Here is a 25,757-nt window from a genome sequence, read left to right on the forward strand (position 1 = left end):
GAGGGACACAGACATGGGGGTACCCATCAGTGTGATGGCATGATCTCTCTTCCCTGAGTGTGGGTTCCATTCAGGTTTGGGGATCAGATGTGGAGCAGGAGGCAATGCCTGCCCTCCTGACTTCACCCAGCTGGGATCAGGAGCGGAGCAGGTGGCAATGCCCACCCCCCTCACCCAGCCTGGATCAGGTGTGGAACAGGAGGCCATGCCTGCTCTCCACTTACCTGGCCAGGATCAGGCACAGAGCAGGTGGCAATGCCAGTCCTCCCCCTCACTCAGCCGGGATCATATGCAGAGGAGGTGGCCATGCCCACCCCTCCTGCCTTCATACGGCCGGGATCATTGAAGGAGGAGGAGGAGGGAATGCCCGTCTGCCCGCCCTCCCCTTTCTAGAGCCTGTTGTCTTTTCCCCTCCTTGGGCTTTGTTGCTAGTGAAGACATAACACCATTGCATAGGGTTGTCATGCCTGCCGGGCTCATCGGCAGGAGGGGGGCATGCTACTTACCATTCCTTCTTTCCCTCACTGGTCTCTGTACGATGACATCACTTCTGGAAGTGATGTCATTGCATTAGCTGCAGGAGCACCTGTATCTTGGCAACCCTACAAACCCCTCCCCAGGTTCTATATGCAGGGATATCGGGACTGAAGGCAACTGAGGCCAAGTTTCTTTCTCATTAATTATTATTATATTTATTGATTAATAAATATCTAATGCCGTCTATGTGCATGGCTCTTTACAGACTGCAGAGACAGGCCACCACCAGGGAAGTCTGTAAGCTGCCTTGTGAAAGCAAGCACTGATAAAAACTTTTTTTTTCCTCCTGGCATTCTTTCCTGGTCTTTAAATGGGATCTAAGGCCAAAGGAGGTTAGGATGAAATGTCAAAACACACACAACTGTCACCCAAGTCTCTCTACACAAGACATCTGACACGTGAAGAACATGTGTTGGGAGCTGCAATGTTAGCCGGGAAGGGTCGTTTAAAAAGACAGAGCTGGTGGCAAAGGCTTTGCTATACACTGGAGCTGTGTGAAGGGGCTGTGAAAAGCCAGAAGAGAAACTTCAGCCTATTATAACCTCTCCTGGTCCAAACACGGCTCTGTAAGGCAGCTCCAGCCCATTTCCATTCCTTGCTGCCCTCTGGTTGCAATCCCACACAGTTTCAGACTGGAGAGGTGAAATTGACAGAGTCTTCAGGGAGGTGAAGATGAAATTAACAAACTCTGTGAGGAATGATCTCCACCAGCTCTGTTTTTTTAAACTACGCTTCCCGACTAACATTGCATCTCCCTGCACTTGACGAACACGCACTCGTGTAGAGAGGCCCTGTGATGATGAAAAAAGAACGTCCAGACTACTGGTAACAAGGAGCAAGGGCTTACACACTAGGTGACCAGGTAGAGTTTCTTGCTTATAATAAAAATGCCCCATAGAAAGAACACTTTGGAGCAGTTGCACGTTCCAAGATGTGAACTGCAGTTCTACAAGGCTCTGAGAATACAAGGAAAAGCAAGTGCACGCAACTGGAGGAACAGACAAGCCCCCTTTGAGACTGCTTGCATGTTCGTTCGACTGGGCAATTGGCTGCAAAGGTGGAGGGAGGAAGGATAGCTTCAGTCCAGATACAGAAGTGTTTTTTTCCCTTGCATGCACAGCACTGCAGGGTTGTAACTACTGACTAAAGGTCACTGATGGGATTCTCAGCATCTAACTCCTGGAGATCCAATATGAGGATCTTCACATAGAGAAGCAAGTGGAAGGCTTGGATGCTACGGCCAAATGGACACTGCCAGGACTGGCACTTGGGTGGGAAAGGAAGGAGGTGCCTGCAGTGAGTTTCTCTTCCACGCCATGCAAGTGAGCTGCGCCTAGCCCGCAAGAAACATGTTGCATGCAGCTGAAGGTGACAGATATGTCCATGCGGCGCTCTTTCCACTTCCGTGCATGGTACATGGCCTTTGTGTGGAAGCCTCTCTGAAGCAATGAAGATGCCTTCTGACAAGACAGACCATTGGTCTCTTGAGATCAGTGCTGGCGACTCTGAGTGTCACTGGCTCTCCAGGGTCTCCACAGAGAAAGGTCTTTCATACAACCCATTACCCAATCTGGAGGCGCAAGAGATTGAACCTAGGACCTTTTGCATTCCAAGCAGATGCTCCAAAGTTGAGCCGCCACGGCCCCTCTTGCTTCATTTGAATCACCCATGCTGCAATGGGGGAGGGAGTTTATGCCCATTGTGCTTGCAGATGAAATATAATTTCAAAATTGTATCCCATCATCTGGTCTAATTTATCATGTGTTGGCTACCGACCAGGGCTTTTTTTCTGGGAAAAGAGGTGGTGGAACTCAGTGGGTTGCCCTCGGAGAAAATGGTCACATGGCTGGTGGCCCCGCCCCCTGATCTCCAGACAGAGGGGAGCTTAGATTGCCCTCTGGCCACCAGCCATGTGACCATTTTCAAGAGGTTCCGGAACTCCGTTCCACCACGTTCCCGCTGAAAAAAAAAGCCCTGCTACCGACTAAGCATATCACATTCTGAAAGCTAGAATGATTTAGGGCCAAGCTACACATGACGAATGACACTTGAACGGCAAGTGGATTGAGTGGAGGGCAAGTGAACAGGGAGAAATACACTTGCCGTTCAAGTGTCATTTGTCATGTGTAGCTTGGCCCTTAGAGCATTCATTCAAACCACATCTTAGATTCAGAAATCGCTTTCAAGCTGTGAGCCTGTGGCTCTTCCTACATACAAAACTAGACAAAAGGTGACCCACGTCCAAAACTAGTTGAAGTGGAGCAGTTCGGGTTGGTGTCTTATGGCAGGTAAATATCCAAAATAACCACAGCGAGAATTTCCTGCAAATTCTAAAGTGCTCAGTAGAATTGTCTGTTATTCCCTTTGCTTCACTGAGCTCAACACCAGTTTGCTCCTCAAATGGGATGATTATGAGCACAGGAAATAAGATTTTAAAAGCTGAAACACCTACTTGGCAACAGGCTGGGTTTTTAATATTATTACTCCAGCAAACCTTTCTCAGCATCAAATGAAACTGCTACTCACACAGAACTACAAACACACTAAATGCACAGAAACAAATGCACTTTTGAAAAACACCAAGAAAATAATGCCCATGGGAAGGGATTTTGCTTGAAGAGCTCCTCCTAACAAGCACTGAGAAGGTTATCCGAGTCAAGCTTTCCACACAGCCTTGCCTGGTACTGTTTCCCCTGAAACTGGACAATACTGACAGAACTCATCTACTTAAGGAGCGACTTACTTTTCTCCCCAGGAGAACCGGTCCTGCTTTTGTGTTCCTGGTCTCGGTGTGAGCTGAAGATCCCTCGTTGCCTTTTATGCCTTGCCTTTCTCAGAGACGATGTCTGACTGTGTGACATCAGCACCAGGGCATGGTAGCCACCTTCTCCTCTTTCCCCCCTTTCCAGAACTATGTATGTTAATTTTTATCAACTCAAGAAAGGAAGGGTTTGTCATGACTCAGAGTATTTTCTTCCTTTAGACAAATCAGGCGGCTCAGAACTCGATTGACCATTTCCCTGTATTATTTTGCACCTCATCTTTCAGTTTTTGCAAGATTGCCCTCAGATATTCTAAAGAGATTATTGCTCATTGAAGACCAGTTTAAACGGCAGGTGTTCCTTTCCGTGTTGCTATAGATGAGCTACCTGCCTAGAGATAAGTGGGGAAGGGGCTCTCGAAGGGGGCATATTTTGCGGCATGACAGTCCATCCCTAAAGAAAGTGGGACCAAATTGCATGCATCTGCTGGTACGCATTACTCTCGCTGTTCTGGCTGTGCTTTACAGAACACCAGTGAGTGGGTTGCAGCTGCCCATAAGCAGGTATTTGGGAAGAGAGATTTTCAAGTAGTTTGAGACACTTGTGACTGTGCTATTTTTCAGCAAGTGACCTTTCTACTTAGAGGTGTAGTGGTTAGAGTGTCAGACCAGGATCTGGGAGAGCCAGCTTCAAATACCCACTCTGTCATGGAAGCGTGCAGGGTGACCTTGGGCCAGTCATGCATTCTTAGTCTAACATACTTCACAGGGTTGTCGTGAGGATAAAATGGAGGAGAAGGATGTAAGCCAGTAAATAAATAAATAGAGATGAGCATGAACCAGGAAAACGGCAGTTCATTGCAGTTTGTGGTTTGTCGCATTTCACGAACAACAAACCGACATGAAATTGCCCATTTGCGAATCCGTTTGGTTTGCAGATACATCACTTCTGGGGTAGAAGGTCTGCAGAAAGCCTACCCACCCCCGTTGCCTAAGAAACTGACTGATGGGTGCCAGGCTGTCTGCAGTAACGAACCGAAAAACGAACCAAACAAACGGGCCTAAAAATCATCACGGTTCGTCAGAAATGCCCTCTGACGAACCACCGGTTCACAAACCAAAAAAACGGCCTGGTTCATGATGAACTTTGGTTCGTATTTTGGTTCATGCCCACCTCTAGTAAATAAATATCAGAGGGCTTAGGTAGTCTTACCATAAGCACAATGCAAACTGGGATCATAATCTATATCCTTATCTAAGAAATGGGATGCACACATGAGTGGACAGGAGTGATCAGCATGGAATCAGTGGACCATCTTTCCTTGTTAGTCCTGGGGCACAGGGCATCAGACAGCCCTTTTAGTGGGAGGACCAAGTATGCCACTCATCTGGTATGAATCCCACAATCCTGCCCTCTCCTCCCCAGTACCCACAGAAAAATGGATCATGTCCTAAATGTTTTTAAAAAAATATTTCCAAAGCCACAAAGGAAATCCTATGATGGAGAGAACAAAAAATTTTTGGCTTCCTTGCTACTACTCTCTCCTCTTGGATACACATCTGGGGACCAAGATCAAGGTAATTCATACTATGGTATTCCCCATTACTATGTATGTATGTGAAAGCTGGACAGCAAAGAAAGCTGAAAGGAAGAAGATTGATTCATTTGAAATGTGGTGCTGGAGAAGAGTTTTAAGGATACCATGGATGGCCCAAAAGACAAATAAGTTGGTTTTAGATCAATTCAAGTCTCAATTTTTCCTAGAAACTAAGATGACTAAACTGAGGATATCATACTTTGGTCACATCATGAGAAGAAAAGACAATAAAGCTAGAAAAAGTGGATGGCAGTAGGAAAAGAGGAAGACTCACATGAGATAAGATGACTCAATAAAGGAGCAAGGCTGTTGCTGGTAGGATGTTTTCAAGGTTGTTGATTCATAGAGTCATCATACATTGGAAGCAACTTGATGGAATGTAACACACTCACACACACTCTTCTAAAAGTCAATGGTAGATTGCAGAATCCAGAGTGAATCCCACAAGTGCCTCAGGGCAAGCCCACAAGAGTCATCCCACTCTGACCAGTTTGAGACTTAGCCATGTGACACCTCTCTGTACATGCTCAGAGTGCCTTGTAGAATTAACACTCCAGAATCAACTCTAGAATTCTGGTGGAATGAATTTATTCCTAACAATACCAAAGCTTTTGGTTGTGAAATCAATTACATTGATTATTGTATCATTTGGGGGTAGTGTGGGAAAAAACACTTCCTTGTTTGTTGGCTGTAAATTTTCATACTGACCTTTTGAAATTATGACTTTATATTACATTTCTGTTAAAAACCCCAACAACTGGGTGACAATTCTTTTAAAACATGCAAATAAAAATATATACAATATTTACAAAGATATACCCTTATCTACGTATTTAATAAATGTTATGTCCTCAACAGGGATGTGCACTTCGGGTTTCCGATTCAGATTTTTAACCCAAATCGGGCCCAATTTGTAAAGCTTTCCAAAGTGATTTGTATCGCTTCGGGAAGCTTCGTGCAAAGCGGCAGCAGCTGCTCCCACAGTACTTTTCTAGCTGTTTGCATTGCAAACAGCAAGAAAAATATTGCTTGCTTTCAAACTTCGTGTCCCGCCACTTTTTTCCCTCGATGATGATCATGATGATGATAACAACATTCGATTTATATACTGCTCTTCAGGACAACTTAATGCCCACTCAGAGTGGTTTACAAAGAATGTTATTATTATTCCCACAACAAACACCCTGTGAGGTGGGTGGGGCTGAGAGAGCTCAAGAGAGCTGTAACTGACCCAAGGTCACCCAGCTGGCTTCAAGTGGACCAGTGGGGAATCAAACTCAGCTCTCCAGATTAGAGTCCTGTGCTCTTAACCACTACACCAAACTGGCTCGATGGGAGGGGGAGGTGGGTTCCCTCCTTTGGTTTACCCAAGCGGGACACCCGAATCTTTTTCACGTGCACACCCATAGTCCTCAATACCTATCCTAATTCAATACCTTCATTTTCCATATGACACAGCAATCACTTTTACTTCCTTCATATCTTTACCCAGGGGTAATTTCGTAGAAAAAGAGCTGGAGGAACTCATTAGCATAACTCATTAGCATATGCCATGGGCCATTTTCACACTGCTTACCTTCTCTTGGAATGACCCGGAACATCACGCAAAAAACCCGGAAGATCGCGTTTTCTCGTGCAAGATTTGCGCAACATCGAGAAAACATGTGAGAAAATGCGATCTTCTGCGGTTTTTTGCACGATGTTCCGGGTCGTTCCGAGAGAAGGTAAGCAGTGTAAAAATGGCCATGATGTGAAAAACTTGTGCCTGAGACCCTGGAGAGCAGCTGCCAGTCTGAGGAGGCAATAATGACCTTGATGAACCTGATTCAATATAAGGCAGCTTCATGGGTTCATGAGAAACAGGAGTCGAGATTATTTTCCAAAACCTCTGACGCCTAGAACATTTCCATCATACATGATAAAAATCAGCTTTCTTGCATATGCAAGAACATTTCCCATCAGCCTGCAAAGGGATCTTAGCTCACTTCCCACACAGCAACAAACTCACTGAAAACAAAAACAAAAACAAAAAACCTTTCGCAAAACTAGAATCCTCAAATGCTGTGATTAATTTCATATCCCATATTTCTCTTTCATTTTTCCATATAATTTTTACATGGATCGTGTTATAAGAGTGCAATCCTAAACGAGTCTTCTCAGCCCGTTTACTTCAATACTTTCAAGAGTGCAACTCTGCTTAGAATTGCACTGTTATCTTAATAACAGATGGTAAAAACTCCCTTACATTCAGTAGATATCAATCTCTCAAAAATTGTACTTGTCTTCTTTCTTAATTGCAATACTAAAACATTATTCTCTTGAGGATACTGAAAAGCTGTAATTCTCTCTCTTATTACCGTTAATCAAAGTCTTAGAACATCCTACCCCCAATTTTCCCCAGCTCTTAAAAATTTGTAGCATCTGAAAATTGAGTTGCAGCTGGATGAAAATAACTAGATCTTAAAAACGTTAAGGATAGGTTAAAAACGCATCGGTTTTTAACATAAACTAGCAGGAAATTTCGTTTACTACTGAAAGCAATAGAGGTTGGTGTGTACAGGAGGAAACCATAGCCATGCCTCCAGGTATATTAGTGGCAACTTTTTTCTTCAGTCCTTGCAGATGAAGTAGGTATTTGCTAAATATGCCCTGCAATGATTCCTGTGCAGTGACGGAAGCACATGAAAGCCAGGTAAGTTTTGAGGAGACGATCTAAGATGAATAGATTTATGGCTTCAGTACTATGTTGGTAAGGGTGATGAGTTCAGGAAAGCCCAGATCCAAGCTGTTGTTCTACAGAACAGTAGAGGTTTGGAATTAACTGTATTATTTTAAAAAACGGGTTCCTGATTGACTCATATCATATTTATAAACCCCTTGCTATTTATAATGCTGTGTTTTATGATTATGAGGAGTTATTTGGAGCTATTGAGAGCTGTCATATTTAGCCTTTTATACTATGGACTACATAAATGCTACAGCTGGCTTTCAAGGGTTTTTTTGTGGGAGAGTGCTATATACGCAAAGAGAAATGTGGAGTTGTTTACCTCAGATATATATGATAAAAGGATGTGTTCTTGTATTGTAAAAAAGTACATTGAGTTATTCTCTCACTCGTGTGTTGCAACTGTAACTATGCAACACAATGTTCTTAGTATGGTAATGAAGTTCTGTTGTAAGACTTTTATACACATATTTTCAAATTGCGCCTGGTTGTTTCAATGCTTGGTTTGTAAGGAAGTAAAGAGGCTTTCATATGAACTGTTTGGAGCAGCCCATGCTGAGCTCACTGAGAATCCAGTTAGGGCCTCAGCCATGGTGGAAGGGGCAGAAAAAAGACAATGGTTGGGTCTAATCTGGGTCAGAATAATGCACAGCAGACCAGACAGGTGTAACACTCCCTCCAGATGTGGATTGCCTTTGGGTTACTACTATTGCTGCTAAGTGCTCATGAATAGAGATGGGCACGAACCGAAATACGAACCAAAATTAAGCACGAACCAGGCCAGTTCGTGGTTTGAGAACCACGGTTCATCAGGTCCCATTTCTGATGAACTGCCATGAACTTTAGGCTGGTTCATTTGATTCGTTTTTTGATTCGTCACTGCAGACAGTCTGGTGCCAATCAATCAGTTTCCTAGGCAACAGGGGATGGACTTCCTGCAGATCTTCTGCTGACCCGGAAGTGATGGTTTTCTGACCTGGATGTGACGTTTTCACGAACCAATTGAGCCGGTTCGTGGACCAGGGGCAGGTTCGTGAAAGTTTGTGGTTCATGGTTCGTCAAATTTCACGAACCACAAACCACATGGTTTGGTTTTTTTCTGGTTCGTGCCCATCTCTACTCATGAATACCCAGAATATTGGTTACCAGATGTTCTTGCGTGTCTTGCAGGGATACCAGACTAGGAATAATCAATACTAGACTAGGGATACTCAAACATCTGCCAGTTTGGTGCACTTCCTGTTTGCCAATGGTGATCAAACAGCTGATTAATTGATGGACTGTTTGTATTTCCAGGAACAGGGAACATTAGAAGCCATTAGAAGCCAAATCCCTTAGACTTTGAACATGATATAATTAACATGCCGATGACACATGTCTCTGAGAAGCCATGGAAATGCCACATAGGAGCCTGGGATTTGAAAGGAGCTAAATGAAGGCTAATCAACTGAAGCTTGGCCCCCAAGATGCTGTTGGTGGATGATTCAATGTTATGGGGAGGTGGTGTTGTTCAGCCTATCTTCAATGAGGTTAAACTTCCCTTAAGATCTGACCTTTACTTGGACTGAGAGGCAAGCTACAAGTGATGAATGACACAGGTTGGACACTTGTCAGTTTCCCTCAAGTTTTGATGGGAAATGTAGGCAGCTTGGCAGAATGTTGGACAAGTGACAGTTGAAAAGTCCATTGGACAGCAGTCGGAGAGCCAAGCTGCCAGGCCAGGATGCCTACATTTCCCATCAAAACTTGAGGGAAGCTAACAAGTGTCCAACCTGTGTCATTCATCACTTGTAGCTTGGCTTTTAGTTCCAGTAGTGTTGTGCGTGCATGAGGTGCCTCCCACCAGCTTTGGATGGTGCGCCAAGTTCAGTCCCCTCCTAGTGAGAAATAGTCCTGTCACTGTTATCTGTGGTCCAGCTGAGATTACAGCAATGCCGTTTGGGAGGACCTTCTTCAGAAACTACAATTAAATTACTAAGTGGAACACACAGGTTGGATCATCTCTCTATCAGAATTAAAAAATCAAGTTGCTGACATATACATTGTTTCCGAACACAATTCAAGATGCTGGTTTTGACCATAAATGGCTTGGGATCAGTGTAATGGAAGGAGCACCCCCAGCCATATGAATCTGCCTGAATATGGAGTTACTCACAAGAGGCTCAACTCACAGAATTTCCACCTTTGGAGACTAGGGCAGGGGATGGGTGGTGAGTGCTCAGCCTTTTCAGTGGTGGCACCACAAGGCTTGCTAGGCATGGCCTGGCTACTGGCAGTAGATAGGGGAGGCAGGAACTTTCTACCGTAGGCTCATAACTGAAGGAAAGTATTTTACCTGAGCCCAGGAATCTCTGTCTGACAAAAACTGTGTTTGATTCAAAAGCTTTCAGAACTAGAGCTAGAGCTATCTGAACTAGAGCTAGAGCTAGAGCTAGCTATCTGAACTAGAGCTAGCTATCTGAAATAATTCTTACAAGATCTGTGCTCTGCTATAGCACAGTGGTTCAGCTGCAAATCAGCACTCTACTGGTTTGAATCTCACTACTGCCATGAGCTCAGTAGGTGGCCTTGGGTAAGCCACTCCTCTCAGCCCCAGCTCCTCAGCTGTATTGTGGGGATAATAATAACACTAACTTGTTCACTGCTCTGGGTGAGGCACTAATCTGCCTAGAAGAGCAGTATATAAGTGCAGTTATTATTGTTGTTGTTGTTGTTGTTATTAAATGATCTAAATTAATTATTACTGCTATATGCTTCACTACCTGAATTCTCTGTTTTCATGTTCAGTGCTTCAATTTGGTTGATTTGATTGTTGTCAACACTGTTATGGGGAGTCAATTTTTTTCAGAATTCATTGTTTAAGATATAGCTATTAATTCCTCTTAATCTCCTTTAAAAGAGGAATGTCTATTTAATTTCTCTTTGTAGGTTTCCATTGTGCCTCTATGTGCCCTTGGGTAGTTTCAGCCCTTGAAGGGTGATTTTGATGTAACACCCCACAGGATCGTGCTCTCGAATAAAGAGGTCAGGAAGATTTGAGAAGGCATTGCCTGCCTCTGAGCATCTGCAGAGTGCAATTCTGGAATTCTGCAGAACCTGTTATGGCTCCTGCTCTCTTCAAATTTCTCTTCTGGTCAGACTTGATTCAAAACAGATCCAAATTCCTAAAAAGAGGGGGGAAATGGACCGAGGGATTTCAGGGAGAAATCGGGCAAAGCGTCTCTCTTAACAATGCTAATTTTATTGACCTGCATTGTGTGACTTACTAAATTACTTGTTTAATATCAGAGAAGTGAACGGAGAGATGGAAAATTCTGCTGTCCTCCATCTTCCTCCAAATATAAGGAAGAAAAGCATACACTTTGGGAAAAATAGCTTTTAAGATAGTAATGTCAACTTTTATTTTTATTTAAGATATATTATATATGTATATACAAAGGTATATATATATAAGGGTAAAATCTGGTGCCAAAGATAGACTGGGTGATTATAACGTAAGGTGAAACTACATTTTGTGTGTAATTCCATGATACTTCTCCTCAGAGTCTGACTTTAATCAGGTTAAGCAGCTTCAGGTGGAGCAGAGAAAGGTCCATTTCAAAGGTCCAAAGAGGAGACAGGTCCATTTCAACTATCCTTCCCAGTTGATTGTCTTCTCAAAACTAAACCCTCCTCTCAGTTTTTTTATTATCCCACCCAGAGCCAATCTGAACTTCTTTATTTGATGCAAGAAAGCTCTGGTGGTAATGAATCTAGGAGATAAACAGAAGATGCAGTTCCATCCTTATATGGCATCAACAAAACCAATTTACAATAATGGAAGAGATTGGAGGACACTGAAAGACAGCTAAGAAAATAATGAGACGTTGTACAGGTATATAATATTTCAAGGTACTGCAATGAGAGTACTGTAACTGGAAAATGTAGTCTAAAATGCTATCCCCCCCCCCAGTCAAAATGAAGAGGCAAACACAAGGTTGGGAATGAAAGGGCCACTTTATTAATATAACATCAACTATTAAATATGGCAAGGGCCAACTAGCGGTACAGGTCAAGCCACGGGGTCACCCCTGGACCACCGCCTTGATCTGTCTGAGCGAGCCCCACAGCCCCGGGTGGGAGCCATCGAAGTAATGGCTTTACTCCGGCCAGCCAGGCAAAATGGTTCCCCCTGCTTCAAGCTCCTAAAGCCTCAGCTGTACAGCTTGAGGGAAGGACTTGCACATGGGGTTCACTGCAGGCAGTCTTCAGATGGTGGTAGCCATCACAAGCATACCATCCTGGTAGACCCCATTTTCCCACCAATGGGGAATTACCAAGGGGTGCTCACCAGCCTGCTCCCTATCCCCAAACTCTCTCCTGCCAGTGACTTACAACGATGCACCACCATCGCCAATTACCTCAAACCTTTGCCTGCAGTGCAAGGTAGGCGAAAAAAGTACACAGAGCAACTGCTAGCCAGGAGGATGGAGCTGCGTTCTGAAGGCTCTGTCTCCGCCTCTTGGCCAAATCCCCATATGCCCAGTAGATGCCTCTGCCCCCTCCTCCTTCCGAGGGGGCAAAATATGGTCCCCGGATCAAGCCAGTGCACAGCAGCCAGGAGTGCCGCATTGTTATTGGAAGAAAGTTGGGAAAGCAGCTTGGCACTAAAGCAGAGGACTGGGGTACACTCCAGGTGAGTCAATGTTTTTGAAGGGTAATGTGATGGAGTAACAAAGAAGTTAATATAGAGACATGGACTTGGCTTCCTAGTGCTCTATCTAGTCCTGGGTACCGACTGTATCGATGTTTTGTCGGATTAGCTCTAAACATAAACATTTCAAGGCCAGAATGACATCATCCTCTTGGTGCTGAAAGGAGGCAGAAGTGGTTTTAACACCCATTCGCTGCCCTGAATACAGTTGCCTCAGAATGCAGCAAACATGAAGACAACTCATTTTCATCACATCTGACAGTGAACAGACCCTGGAATAATAATAAACTTCTCTGTATGCAGAACAGGATTTTAAATTATAGGTACTGTTATCCTGTTTATAGATTCTAAATAAAGCCCTAAGAGACTTTTCCATATTCCTACACTCTGAATCGAACCATTGAGTATGGGTATGATTAGCTTTACAAAATGGTTTGGCTATTGAATTACAAGAGGCTATTACCTGTGCATAAGTTACATTAACCTCTTTCGCAGAACGTGTTTTGGCAATTGTTGTTCTATGTATTGTCGAAGGCTTTCACGGCCGGAGAACGATGGTTGTTGTGGGTTTTCCGGGCTGTATTGCCGTGGTCTTGGCATTGTAGTTCCTGATGTTTCTCCAGCAGCTGTGGCTGGCATCTTCAGAGGTGCTACACCTCTGAAGATGCCAGCCACAGCTGCTGGTGAAACATCAGGAACTACAATGCCAAGACCACGGCAATACAGCCCGGAAAACCCACAACAACAATTGTTGTTCTGAATTCTAACATCCTGTCAGATTGAAGTAGACAGAGTAATTCCCTATCTGTTTGGGCAGTCCATTTAATTCTTTTCATAGAACTTTGAGATACGTCATCATCTAAAGGAGTTGACATTGGGGTTGAAATAGAACTGCCATGGAGAGTTAACTGAAGAGGGGAGTGATCACTTTCGGTATGAATCCCGATAGACCCTGGAATAATAGATTTCCGGGGGTTTCAGTGCATAATAGGCACACGGGCTGTGTGTTCAGGCACAACTGAAATTTTCTACCTCAGGGAGTTCTTTAATATCCCCTAGCGATCCAAAGCGTGGGGGGAGGGACGACCTGATGATGTAATCCCTGGAATTTGGATGTGGGATGTATCAATGCAATTATGTGGTGCAAATAAATGCACAGACTGGGAATGGGGTGTGCTTGGGGTTGGAATGGGACCATTCTGAACTTTTTGGAGGGAGGGCAGCATAAAAATGTATATATAGATTGCCTGTGTGCTTTTTAAAAAATCCACATACACTCCAAACCTCTCAAACATTAGAATTTGAAGTCAGAAGCCCAATTTTGGGTTACATTTTAGATTTAGCAAAGGCTGTCCATAAAGCAAAGCTGAGGTGCAGTAGTAAGATTTGGGCTTCATAAAAAACAGTCAGAATTTAGAAATATGGAGAACTGACAAACGTTGAAAGGAATGCTAGTTTTAATTGCAGGGCTTGATCTGAATATAAATACAGGAGGATAGGACAGGAGAGAAAGAGAGAGAAGAGTTCATCTTGGTCTTCAAAAAGGTTTTGCTTCAGCAACCACAACAGGGTCCCCAACATGGTGCCCATGGACCATGGGACACCTTTCCTGGTGGCCATCAATTGTTTTTAGAAAGAGAGGGAGAGCTGGTGGGGCTTTTGCCCAGCAAGGCTTCTGATTGGCTTTTGGAGACTTGATTGGCTGTGCTGATCTTTAAAAATGTTGCTTTGGCATAACCACTGCAGAAGGATCTTCACTGTGTGACTGAAGGTAAGCTGTGGAAGCCATTTTGAGGCTGGCTTTGTCTCCTGTGGCAGTCATGTAGTAGCAGACATTTTGTGGCTGCATCCACCACACTGTGTCAGAATTCAAAAGGTGCCCGCAGGCTCAAAAATTTTGGGGAGCCCTGAACTAGAATATGGGATTATTTTCCCATCTCAGCGCTGGCAAATTTGACTCTCTTTCAGTGCCTACGGTCCTGCAAACACTAAGATTTTATATGATGAAATAAGATGAGGGGGAAAGGGCTAAGTGTCCTCAGAGGCAGGAAGCCACATGCAAGAAAACACTATTGTCATTGTGTTCTTTTCTGCTTGGTTCTGCATCTTTATTTTCCAGTGGGAAATCCTAGGCATGTAGCCACTGACAGCGCCGCCTTCTCTTTGGCACACTGGCGCACAAAGCCTCTCTTAACACACGCGTGCGACACAGCCTGGTTGAGCTCATAGCAGAGAAGAGCCACATTATCCTGGTGGATCAAAATGAAGTCTGTGGTCCCTTTAAGACAAAAACAAATATTGTGGTCTACTCTTCCACAAGCAGGCCAGAGTCCAGTTGGTCAGAGGCATTAGGGGTATCTGACCAAGTGGGCTGCAGCCACGCTCTGCCTCCTAAATCAGAGTTAAGTTCAGGGCTGTTCAAAGCCCAGTAACTTGCAAAAATACATATTTTTCCATAAAACTAAACACAGGGCAAGTGTCCTTGATAATGTGACCGGAGATACACTTGGCCAAATATCCACACACTAATTTATGCATTTTACATACTAGTCCTACATAACACATGTGGATCTGTAATCTCGAGAGGAAAAAATATTTACACTAAGCGGGGTTATGTTGCTTTGTAGAGAATTTAGGAAGCTAATTTCATTAAGGTGCTACTTTCACAGCTAACATGCTGCTTTCCTGTTTCCAGACACAGGCAGACGCGAGAAAGGGAAGACAAAACTGCAGGAGTGAAGCCTTCTGTGGAGGTCTCTCCTCCGAGTAGAGGGACCTTACGGCTTTCATGATCGATGGGTCATCACAGGCTTCTGTGTAATAAAAAAACACTGATGTGATTCTTTTGGAACCAACAAGTAAAAACACATCAAGCTAATTTATCTGACAGAACAACAGCGCAATCTAAGCAGAGTTATGCCCTCCTAAACTGATTGACTTCAATGGACATTACATGGTGCAGAATTGTAGTTAAACCTTCATTGACCTTTACGTCCCTGTCCTTTTCTTGCAAAATCTGAAAAAATTGTGAGGGATAAGTATCACCCCCTTGTCATATTCAAAAGGCAACAGAACAAAAAAAAAATCTTGGTCTTGGGATCATTATTGAGGGATTGTCGAATCCGGGGCACTTCTTTTTTTCTCGTCTTGTACTGGCACCATTTTCTCACAAGCCAGACAATGTCTCCTAAACTGGTGCATTCTCATTTTTGTCGTGTTTTTTAAAGAACATCCAGTGCACTTAGCAGAATGCCATTTTCCAGCTGGGTTTGGAGTCACTTCATTTGACATGATTTGTGACAGTTTGTTATCCCACCTCGTTTGTTGCCTGCCTGCCCCACACAGCCCGGCAGGTCTTTGGAGAACAGGGAAGCTGAGGTGGGAACCTGGGCGGTATTGGCTGCAAAGTCTTGATTTGTCAGGCAAGCAAGGAAACAAAGGCACCTGCAGCCATTCAGTTTCTATTACCACTGTGTGTTTTTGTGCATGTGTGAACTGCTCTAGTAATTCCTAGTATCTAAACTTTTTGGTGCCCATTGTTAATACGTCTTTCTCCAAGTTTGCCATCCCATTCTTCATCTCACAAACAGGAAATAAGCCAGGTTCTGAATACTTGCCGCAAAGATGCGATCGGCTTTCCTACTTTTTCCATTGGGGTTGCGCTGTGTCAAAGATCCTCTGTAATGGGAGTTCCGAGTGAAGGAGTCAGCATTGCCTTGAAAAGTTAAACCGGATGCACTTATTACAACATGTCAGGATAAAACCGTTCATATTACTGCTATGAGATTTGTATTTAGTACCAATTCTTCAGGGCTTTTTTTCAGGGGGAATGCGGGGGAATGGAGTTCTGGAACCTCTTGAAAATGGTCACATGGCTGGTGGCCCCGCCTCCTGATCTCCAGACAGAGGGGAGTTTAGATTGCCCTCCATGCCGCCGAGCGGCATGGAGGGCAATCTAAACTCCCCTCTGTCTGGAGCTCAGGGGGCGGGGCCACCAGCCCTGTGACCATTTTCTCCACGGGCAACCCACTGTGTTCCACCACCTCTTTTCCCAGAAAAAAGCCCTGCAATTCTTGATCAGAGTTTTTTTCCTTTTTTGAGCACATTATTTTGAGAAGGGTTAATATAAGGGGAGGGGAGGGGAGGGAACCCACAGGTATAAGGACAGATCTAGTTTGTCCGGGAAGGCACTTATTTCATTAGTTTATCAGGGCCACATTATGGGGATTAGTAGCCGGAGAGTGACTCGTCCCTCTTGTGTGTGTCTCACTCTAAGAAAAGAAAGCTACCACATGCAGAATGTGATGGGATCTGGCCCCAAATTTCTTTTAGTAGAGCTTGGCAGGGATGTGTGTGGGAGGGAGATTGATAAGCAGCAACAAGTCCCACATGATAGCTATTCTGATCTTCCAAAAAAGAATTTCAATGGTAATGTCAGCACTTCTCTTCAAGATGATTTATTTAGAGTTGACCACAGTATATTGTAAAATACAGTTACGCTAATTTTTATTAGATGTACACATTTGACAGCTGAAAGGACAGATTGTGCAATGTGCTGAGAGAAATGACCATTTTTTAAAAATCTTATGCTTTGGTAAAAGTATTTTGAGGTGGGGAAAGGATTTTGTTCAGATTTTACACCAAAAGCTCTAAGGATGGCCAAGCTAGCAGGTAAGGAGTTGAGCTGGTGCTCAAAAACACTTTTTCAGGAGACGTAGACTAGATTTAGGCTACTTTTAGATTTGCTTCGTTATGGAGAAATTCCCTCTACCTCCACTATCTCATTCAACACAGTTATTGTATGGACAATTTTAACTGATCCAGAGACATTTTTGATATGGGACACTCTGTTCAAATGCTATCAGCAATCTCTGTTCAAAATAGAAGTGTCCTCCAATTAAATAATTTTAGGAGAGCCACTGTGGTGTAGTGTGGAAATTGAACTTAACGAGACACCAGATAGATCTGATCACAGCTTGAAGAACCCTGGCCGTTTCCACACAGCTTACCTTATTCTGCAAAATAGCGAAATCTCACGCGAAAACGCTGTTATTGCGTCTTCTCACACGATAACAGCGTCTTCTCGCAAGATTTCGCGCGAGATTTCGCTATTTTGCAGAATAAGGTAAGCCATGTGGAAATGGCCCCTGTTTAGTACTCTGATCTGCTGGATCAGGCATGTAGATTTCTCCTGTCATTCTCTCTACTAATTTCCTGCATGAGTACTAAAAGCAATAAAACTACAAAAAGTACAATCGAAATCCACATCACCCTATTTAAATAACAAAGCTCATTAATAAAACCAATCAACCACTCTGAAATTCAGCCACATTCTAAAAAAAAAGGATTGGAAATAGGAAGCTTCTAGTTGATCAATGCTTGACATTAACATTGCTTAGCAAGGCTGAAGACAAGAAGTTTTAACCGGACATCAAACAGAATGAAATTGTTCCGTGAGGCTCTCTCAGCAGGGCTGGTCAGAGAATAGCACCCTTTAATTTGTCTATATTGAAACCAACCATACTGAAATGATAAATCTTCATTAGTTTTCATAATATATGTATTTTGTTCCACTGCACCCAAACAGATCTCATTTGTGCAAAATATGACTGCAATGCAACAGCTTACCTACCACACTGGGTGGGGGGAGAATCCCATCCCTTTAACAGAGGTGTAATTTGTGGAAAAGGGACACTGAAGCTTTTCATGGCAAGGAGGAAAATAACGTCACCTAGTATTTGCTGCAGCGGTAGCTTAATACAGTAACTGAAGTGGGAGGATACCAACGTGTGGATGACAGAGGCCAGATTGTCACGGTAGCTTTGCTGACCCACAAGTATTTTTACATATATCTTGGGCAGCATCTGGAGATTCTTTAAGCAAGAATGGCTTGGTGTTGAATGGCAGGAATGGCACCAGCTGTCATGTAGAAAGCCCAATGTGCCTTCATATCTTCCTTGCAAATTGACATATTTCTACCATATGGCTGTGGAACAAGATTTACCCTGAAGTAGGAGACTCTAGGATGCCAGAGGGCAGCTTCTTATAACATGTGCACACATGTAGATCACGTGCAAATATATAAAACATCTGGATGCAATGATTGGGTGTTTGCGGAGAAGAGTAGTAATTTCAGTAAGTATGAACCCCTGAAACAGCCAATGGGGGGAAAACTTCCAAAGAAGGTCTTCTTTCAGCTACATGCTGCTCAGCTGTCTTCTTGCCTACAGGCTGCTGATGTAGTTATGTGGGCTGCAACCTTCAGATTGGGATTTATGATTTGGAAGTTTCAATTGGTAAAAAACGTGGCATTTGAGCTTTTGCCTGGGAAAAGCCATTTGGCTGATGAAGTTAATAAGTCTTTGCTGGATAACATGTTGTGAACTTTAGGGTGTTAAGGGCTTCTATATATGTTGTGTGTGTCCTTAGATTGATATGGTCAACAGCCTGGCCCTAAGAATGTGCCAACAAATGAACTCTTAGTGTGTGGTTCTAGTGGTTGCCACTTCTACAAAGTCACAGTATATGAGACGGGACCTATTCCACTAATGGTGATGGTGATTTCTTCTGGAGAAAGTCTTCTAATACTAGCAGGTCTCCTTTCTCCAGCATAAGGCTCTTTCATTAGTGGGATGGAGTTATAGGCTCCAAACCACAATATTTATGGTTTCTTGCAGGTGGTTGCTTTTAAAATCCAATCAAGTCTTTTCCTGATGTCCCTGTCATGAAACATAAAAGCATCACCAGGCTTATAGGGTCAGCCATTTGAGCCTTTTCCAATTCACTGCAGCCTATTTCCTATTTTCTCGATCTGCAGATTTCCCAGAGAGACTTTGTTCGTCACTGAATGGAAGAATGGCAAGCAGATAGGGCCTTCCATTCTGTCAACTGTGAGCGATTAGGATCCTCTCCTGACGTCACTGGATAGTACTTTCACTCTGTCTTCATAACAGGAGACAAAGTCTGGCTTATCTTTCTGACCTTCTGGGGGGAAGCTGCGTAACTTTTCTCTCAACAATCCATAGAAAGGGTCTTGCAAGGTCTGGACCAAGAAATAGGCCCCTTATCATCCTGTTTTTAATTTGAAGAATTGGGAGAATGATTGCTTTGACCCATTCTCCTTCACCCCAAGATAGGATTTATAATCAGCATTTAACAATACTTTGCTTTGCTAGAGTGCATTTCAAATACGCAACACACTTAATGCATATTATCACAGTAAGAGATTCTCTTTAAGGCTTTTTTCATCTGTTCAGTGCCAACATGGAAAGGAAAATGAAAAAAAGAATGCTAATCAATTCCAATTTTTTTAAAAATGTTGTTAATGTACCATGTTTTGAGGTAACAGGCCTATACTATAAGAAAATAGTTCAGAAAGGAGCTTTATAAAAGGAAAGGGACTGTGGACTATATGTATAAGATATATTATTTGTTCACTGCACGCATTATTCGGTTTCTATGCATTATATTTTATTGATGTAATACTATTTTCTTGTATTGTATCTGCATTCGGTATCATGTCTAAAATGTTACGCTTATTTAGATTTCTGTAATCCTAGTCCATTGCTTTTTAGATTTCTCTTCATATTGATTGGATTGATTTACACAGTGTAATCTGATCTGAGTCTCAGTGAGAAAGGCAGGCTAAAAATACTGTAAATAAAAATAAATAAACTCAGAGACACCATCAATCTCATTTTGGGTCACTTTTTGAAGCAGAGTTACATGGCAGAGTTACGTGTTGTGCTTTGCCAGCAAACAGTCCTTGTTTCTAGGAAATAGACCAGGAAGAGGCAAATCCAGAATTGTTATGGTAGACTGACAAAGAAACCTGCATCCACGTATTCGTCCAGCTTGAGTATCAAGGTCTTTTGACAGGAGCGGAGAAGGTAATATCATGCTAGACATGGAAATATCTAGTCTGACAGACCCTCTAGGACAGGGGTGGGGAATGTCCAGCCTGTGGGCTGTATACGGCCCGCGAAGTCATTTGGACGGGCCCGCAGAGAGCGGCGGAGCTGCGAGCGAACCCCCCCGATCCCACTTACCCACATGGTGGGGGGCACACTCCCGCACCACGAGAGCAGGTGGCAGCGAAAGCAGGTTGCTCTTGCTGCCGCCACCTCCCACTGTCACCAGCGCTGCCCGCTGCTGCCCAGAACAACCCGCAGCACTGGCAAAAGCAGCCTGTGCCACCGCGGCGAGAGCCAGCGGCAGTGGCAACAGCAGGGGGCACTGGTGCTGGCAACAGAGCTGCCGCTGCCACAAGCAGTCTGCAGCATTGGCGGCTGGGAGAATGGGGACATAAGCGCCCTTTCTCCCAAGTTCGTGACGTTGCTCCCAGAAGTGATGTCATCACGCACGCTGCGTGATGCTGTCATTTCCGGGAGTGACGTCACGTGCGCAGGAGAAGGCCCTCCCCGGGTGGGACAACATAAAGTTGGCCCTCGGTGGGAAAAAGGTTCCCCACTCCTGCTCTAGGAGGATAGATACTCATCCATTTCTGTAAGCGCAATTTCAGGATACCGGTGCAGGCACACATATTTAGGCACAGTGCTCTTGCAACATAGCCGGTAATTCTCAGATGGTGTTCTCCTAGGTAGACATCTCAATATTTCAGTCCTAAAACCTTTGCCTACAAGTTAGAATATGTTCATTGTAGAATGGAAGAAAGGAGATAGTACATTCAAAGTGATCTGGAACAGGGACAAGAACCTTACAATCTTCCGGGGGAAGTCTTTTCTTCCCTATCTTTTATAGGTCATTGTGATGGAAATTTTTAAATATCCTTCTTTAAAAAGTTGGTGATTTGCGTATCATTTTACATTATCAGATAATCTGCAGCAAAGCTGACTTTTGGGCAAAGATCCTGGTAGGTTCGTTAGCTGCTCACAACATTCTTTTTTTTTTAATGATCAGAGCTGATCATGTAGGATACTAACAGCACCTCCAGTCTGGAGACCATTCATAGATGGCAATTCAGTTTTCGCTATCCTTGAACAACCATGAAGGAGCTATCAGGACACTTCCAACCAAATTTCTCTTCTGGGACATTCTTCGCTTAGCAGGTTGCACATACACTTTGCTCACCATAATAAGCATTGTCCTTCAGATCACAAAGAAATGAGCACAAAATCTTACTTGTAATTTCAAGGGAAGTGGGGAATTTTCTCCTCAAAATATGTGGCATAGACATCACCTAAAAGGGTACAAAAGGCATAGAATTCAGGGCTTACTGCACTTTTTGTCCCACAACTCAAGCTCTTCTGTCTCATTGCATTTGACAGACACACTGGCCAGCAAACTGAATAGTGATTCAATTGCCTTGCTTTCCCTTCTTCTCACCACTCTTCCAGATAGCTGTCTACTGTTTTATATTTTTTAAAATCTTGCATTTACATTTATCCAGTAAAAAAAAGACAGTATATTCTCTCTTCTCACAACCAGTACTGTTTTAAAAAGAAGAGCTGCTTATTTCAAGTTTATTTTTATTAAGGTATGTGACAAGCAGAACCAAGTCTGACCCCATTTCCAATATCTGACAGTCCCCTTTATACTCTGAAGAACTGGAGAAAAAGCCAGAAATGTCCAATCAGGGCCTTCTATATGTGGCAGGGACTTCTTTAAAATTGTTACGTTGTATACCTGCAGGATTTGAGTCCCGTGGCACCTTACAGACCGACACAATTTTCAGGGTATAACCTTTTGAGAGTCAAAGCTCTCTTCTTCAGATCAGTATATCTAGTATCTTTTTACACAATTGCTATGACCTTACACTCTGTGCTATTTTTGAAGTGTGATGTTTGTGTTTTAACCTGTTACTACTTATCTTGGGAGAGAGAAAATACTTTTAATAAACAAATAATAATAAAAAGTTGTGTTTATCTAATTCTGTTTTATTCAACTGTATTCTTGCGTCTCCCAACTTTCACTGATAACCTGGTGAGAGTAACGGGTGGGTTTCTCAGTAATGCAGAGGGACTCACTTTGTAGTTGTCGGGAGATGCTCCAGAGTCAGAACTGAGATCCTCCAAAGGGGGCTGTGAGGGCTGTACACCTCTGGGGAGTTGGAGAGTAAAAACCTGGGAAGTACAAGAGACAGAAAGTAATGCCCTACATCCTTGCAGTCAGGGGTCATTTCGTAGAAAAAGAGCTGGAGGAACTCATTAGCATAACTCATTAGCATATGCCACACCCTTTGCCATCACCGGAAGTGGTTCATTCGCATAACTGATTTGCGTATGCCGCACCCCCTGACATCACCTATCCTGGCTGTTTTGGACCCAATCCTGGCCATTCAGGGCCAAAACTGGGCCCAAAATGGCAAAAAGGGGCTTAAAATGGCTGAAAAGGGGCCCAAAATGGTCAGGACTGGGCCACTGCTGAGTGGAAGAGTGATCCACCACCCGTCAGAGGCTCGATCCGGGCCGTTTCAGCCCCAATCCAGGCTGAAACAAGCCCCAAATGGCCGAGTCAGGTGGGCGGGGCCACCTGACATGTGACCTCTTTGGGGAACTGCTGGAACTGCGTTCCTGTGCGTTCCCCCTCGAAATGAGCCCTGCATGCAGTACAAAAATACAGCAAGTGAAAGCTGCTGGAATAAGGTCGTCTGCCCTGCCCACCATTTTCCTGCAGTCCTGAGCCCAATTTCCTGACTTATGTTCCAGGCAGACCAGAGACCACCTGGATTGGATCCCTAAACCTTCACTTACAGTGCAACCCTAACCAGAGTTACTCCAGTCTCAGTCCATTGAAGCCAATGGGCTTAGACTAGAGTAACTCTGGTGACGATTGCACTGTTAGTTCAGTAGCTGCATCTCACCATAGAGGTGGAAGGTGCGGCTGTTAAAATGGATAACACCAAACTGAAATGATAAAACCGTGTTCCTTTGCTTACATTTGACTGGATGGTGCCATAAGGATTTAGCAGCATTTATCAAAAAGTTTTCTTTGCACTTGTGCATTTGTATCTATAGAGTATAGCATAGGAGAGAGAGGCTGCTCTAAGAGTTTGCACTAATTTATGTTTATAAATTCCTCTCCCTCTTGTATGCAAAATTCAATACATGTAATCTAGTGTTTCTTCCCATGAACCTTTACGGAACACTGCTTAGCACTAAACCACTTTATTATTTATTCTTTTAGAAAGTTTTTATGCCTCCTCTCTAGAGAACGTATTCCAGCCTCCAGGGATCTCACGAAGTAAGACATGATAAAATCCCAAAATAGCATTAAATCATTAAAATTACTCACCTATTACGAACCCATCCAACAAAAGTCCAGCCAGATTTGTGGTGGAGGCAATGACCCATTAGCATTATGATTAAAAGTTTACTGCAGACCAATCCACTTTTAGTGAATCTTACCACAGTTGCTGGCCAGTTTTATTTATAGCTATCATAAGTAAACAAATCCGCAGTGTCAGACTTTGTAACTCACCTGGGTACTTGATTTTTTCTTGGATTTTTCCGCTGGTTTGACTGTCAGTCCAGCAGCACTCAAAGCTGCTATTCTGGTTTCTATATCAGAAACCTTAAAAATAAATAGCAGACATCATTTCCAATAATCAAGGTCAGTATGAAGGCAGGCCTTTTGTTTCCTAAATTCAAGACATTGGCAGATTTCCATTACAGGGCATCATCTAGATTCAGCCATCCGTTCCGAGCGGTCAAGTCCAACCAGTACTCTTCTTTAGCCACTCCAGTGCAAACAGTCGCCAGCCCTGAACCAGCTAAAGTGGCATTCGGCAAGCAGGGCAAGGATGCCTACTGGCCATAACATTATTTGGCCCGAGAAAATTTGCTTACAGGATACAGCGAAAGCATTTTTTTCAATTATTGTATAGTCCTATTTTGTATACACAGCAACAAAAGGGAAGAGTTTAGTTTAGTTGTTTAGTTTAGTTCAGTTTATTCGGTGTTTAACCCGCCCTCCCCACAAGTGGGCTCAGGGTGGGGTACAACAGTCATAAAATACAATTGCATAGCAAATTCTACAATAAAATCCAGCAATTAAAATTATATACATACAAAAACCTGATGTAGAGCGGGACCACAAGTGACGCCTGACACAGGTTGGACACTAGTCAGCTTCCCTCAAGTTTTGATGGGAAATGTAGGCATCCTGGTCTCGCAGCTTGACTCGCTGACTGCTGTCCAATGGACTTTTCAACTGTCACTTGTCCAACATTCCGCCAAGCTGCCTACATTTCCCATCAAAACTTGAGGGAAGCTGGCAAGTGTCCAACCTGTGTCAGGCGTCACTTGTGGTCCTGCTCTATATAGTTGGCTACACATTCCTGCCCCCAGCATACAGAGGAGGTAGACAGACACACGAGCTGTACTCAAATACCGGAGACCGGTGAGAGGCTCAATGATGGTCCTGATGCTGGCCTCAACCGTAAGCCTGGTGGAACATCTCCGTCTTGCAGGCCCGCCGAAATAATACAAGATCCTGGCAGGCCCGAGTGTCCGCAGACAGAGAGTTCCACCAGGTTGGGGCCAGGACCGAAAAGGCCCTGGCCCTGGTCAAGGCCAAACGAGCCTCCCTAGGGCTAGGGATCACGAGTAAGTTCTTACCCGCTGAACGAAGTGCTCTCCAGGGCACATACTGGGAGAGACGGTCCCTCAGGTATGCTGGTCCCAATCCTTAGGGCTTTAAAGGTTAAAACCAACACCTTGAAATGGATCTGGAATGCCATGGGGAGCCAGTGAAGCTGATGACCTTAACCCCAAGCAGCTTTCTCTCTAACGGTGGTAAGACACTACAGGCATTTGGGGATGTTTGTTTGCTTGAGAGGCACCAGGTCTCTGTTTTTTAAAGCTCTGCATGCATGTTTTACTCGGTGAAAAAGACAACATGTTCGCTCTTCCCACTACCATGTAAAATCACATATTTAAACTTTATTTTGTTCAGGCCTTTGTTATGGGTTTACCTCGCTCTCTGTGTGTTGCACTTCAGCCAGTGCAGAAGCCACTCTGTCTTCCAGCTCCGACAGCTCGGAATCGGTGGTGGCACCGTGCCGCGTGTGGTCATCCGGATACTTCTTCTCTGGCCCACAGACTTTCCCACTAGTTATGTACACCTGAAAACAAAGGGCACGTCACCTTCCAGCTCAGTGGTCTTTTGATGATCGCCCTTGTGTTTCTTTCTTTGTTGTTGTTGTTGCTTCATATCATTTTCTGCAACTGCCACCAAACTTCCCACGAATGTGGAAAACAACACTATCAGCTCCAAATGTCTACCAGGTCAAAGTGTTTCTGGCTTGTATCCAACCACTCCCTTCAGCCAAGATGAAGCTGACTTCTAGCTACACATTTTTTCCGACAGAAGAGGAGGGCCGATTCCAGATGACTAACCTGAAGGCGCTGCATGCCGCCATGTTCCGGATCACGACAGGGAAAACGCGATATCGCATTTTCCCCATCGCGATCCGGAACATGG

At 43.9% G+C, this 25,757-nt stretch overlaps 1 protein-coding gene across 2 annotated transcripts in view; it reads right to left on the minus strand.

Moving 5' to 3' along the window:
* Positions 1-13,065: 13,065 nt before the first annotated feature.
* Positions 13,066-25,757, minus strand: part of MLPH (melanophilin) — a 96,064-nt gene continuing 83,372 nt past the window's right edge. For both annotated transcript variants that reach the window (XM_054995832.1, XM_054995825.1), the window contains 6 exons: positions 25,249-25,398; positions 23,754-23,846; positions 22,301-22,396; positions 21,456-21,513; positions 15,932-16,029; positions 13,066-15,127 (listed from right to left, as the gene is read on the minus strand). In XM_054995832.1, the coding sequence (XP_054851807.1) occupies positions 15,101-15,127; positions 15,932-16,029; positions 21,456-21,513; positions 22,301-22,396; positions 23,754-23,846; positions 25,249-25,398 (522 nt within the window). In that variant the 3' untranslated portion in view covers positions 13,066-15,100. The remainder of the gene's footprint in view (positions 15,128-15,931; positions 16,030-21,455; positions 21,514-22,300; positions 22,397-23,753; positions 23,847-25,248; positions 25,399-25,757) is intronic.

The sequence above is a fragment of the Eublepharis macularius genome, chromosome 1, assembly GCF_028583425.1.
Source record: "Eublepharis macularius isolate TG4126 chromosome 1, MPM_Emac_v1.0, whole genome shotgun sequence".
NCBI classification, from domain to species: domain Eukaryota; kingdom Metazoa; phylum Chordata; class Lepidosauria; order Squamata; family Eublepharidae; genus Eublepharis; species Eublepharis macularius.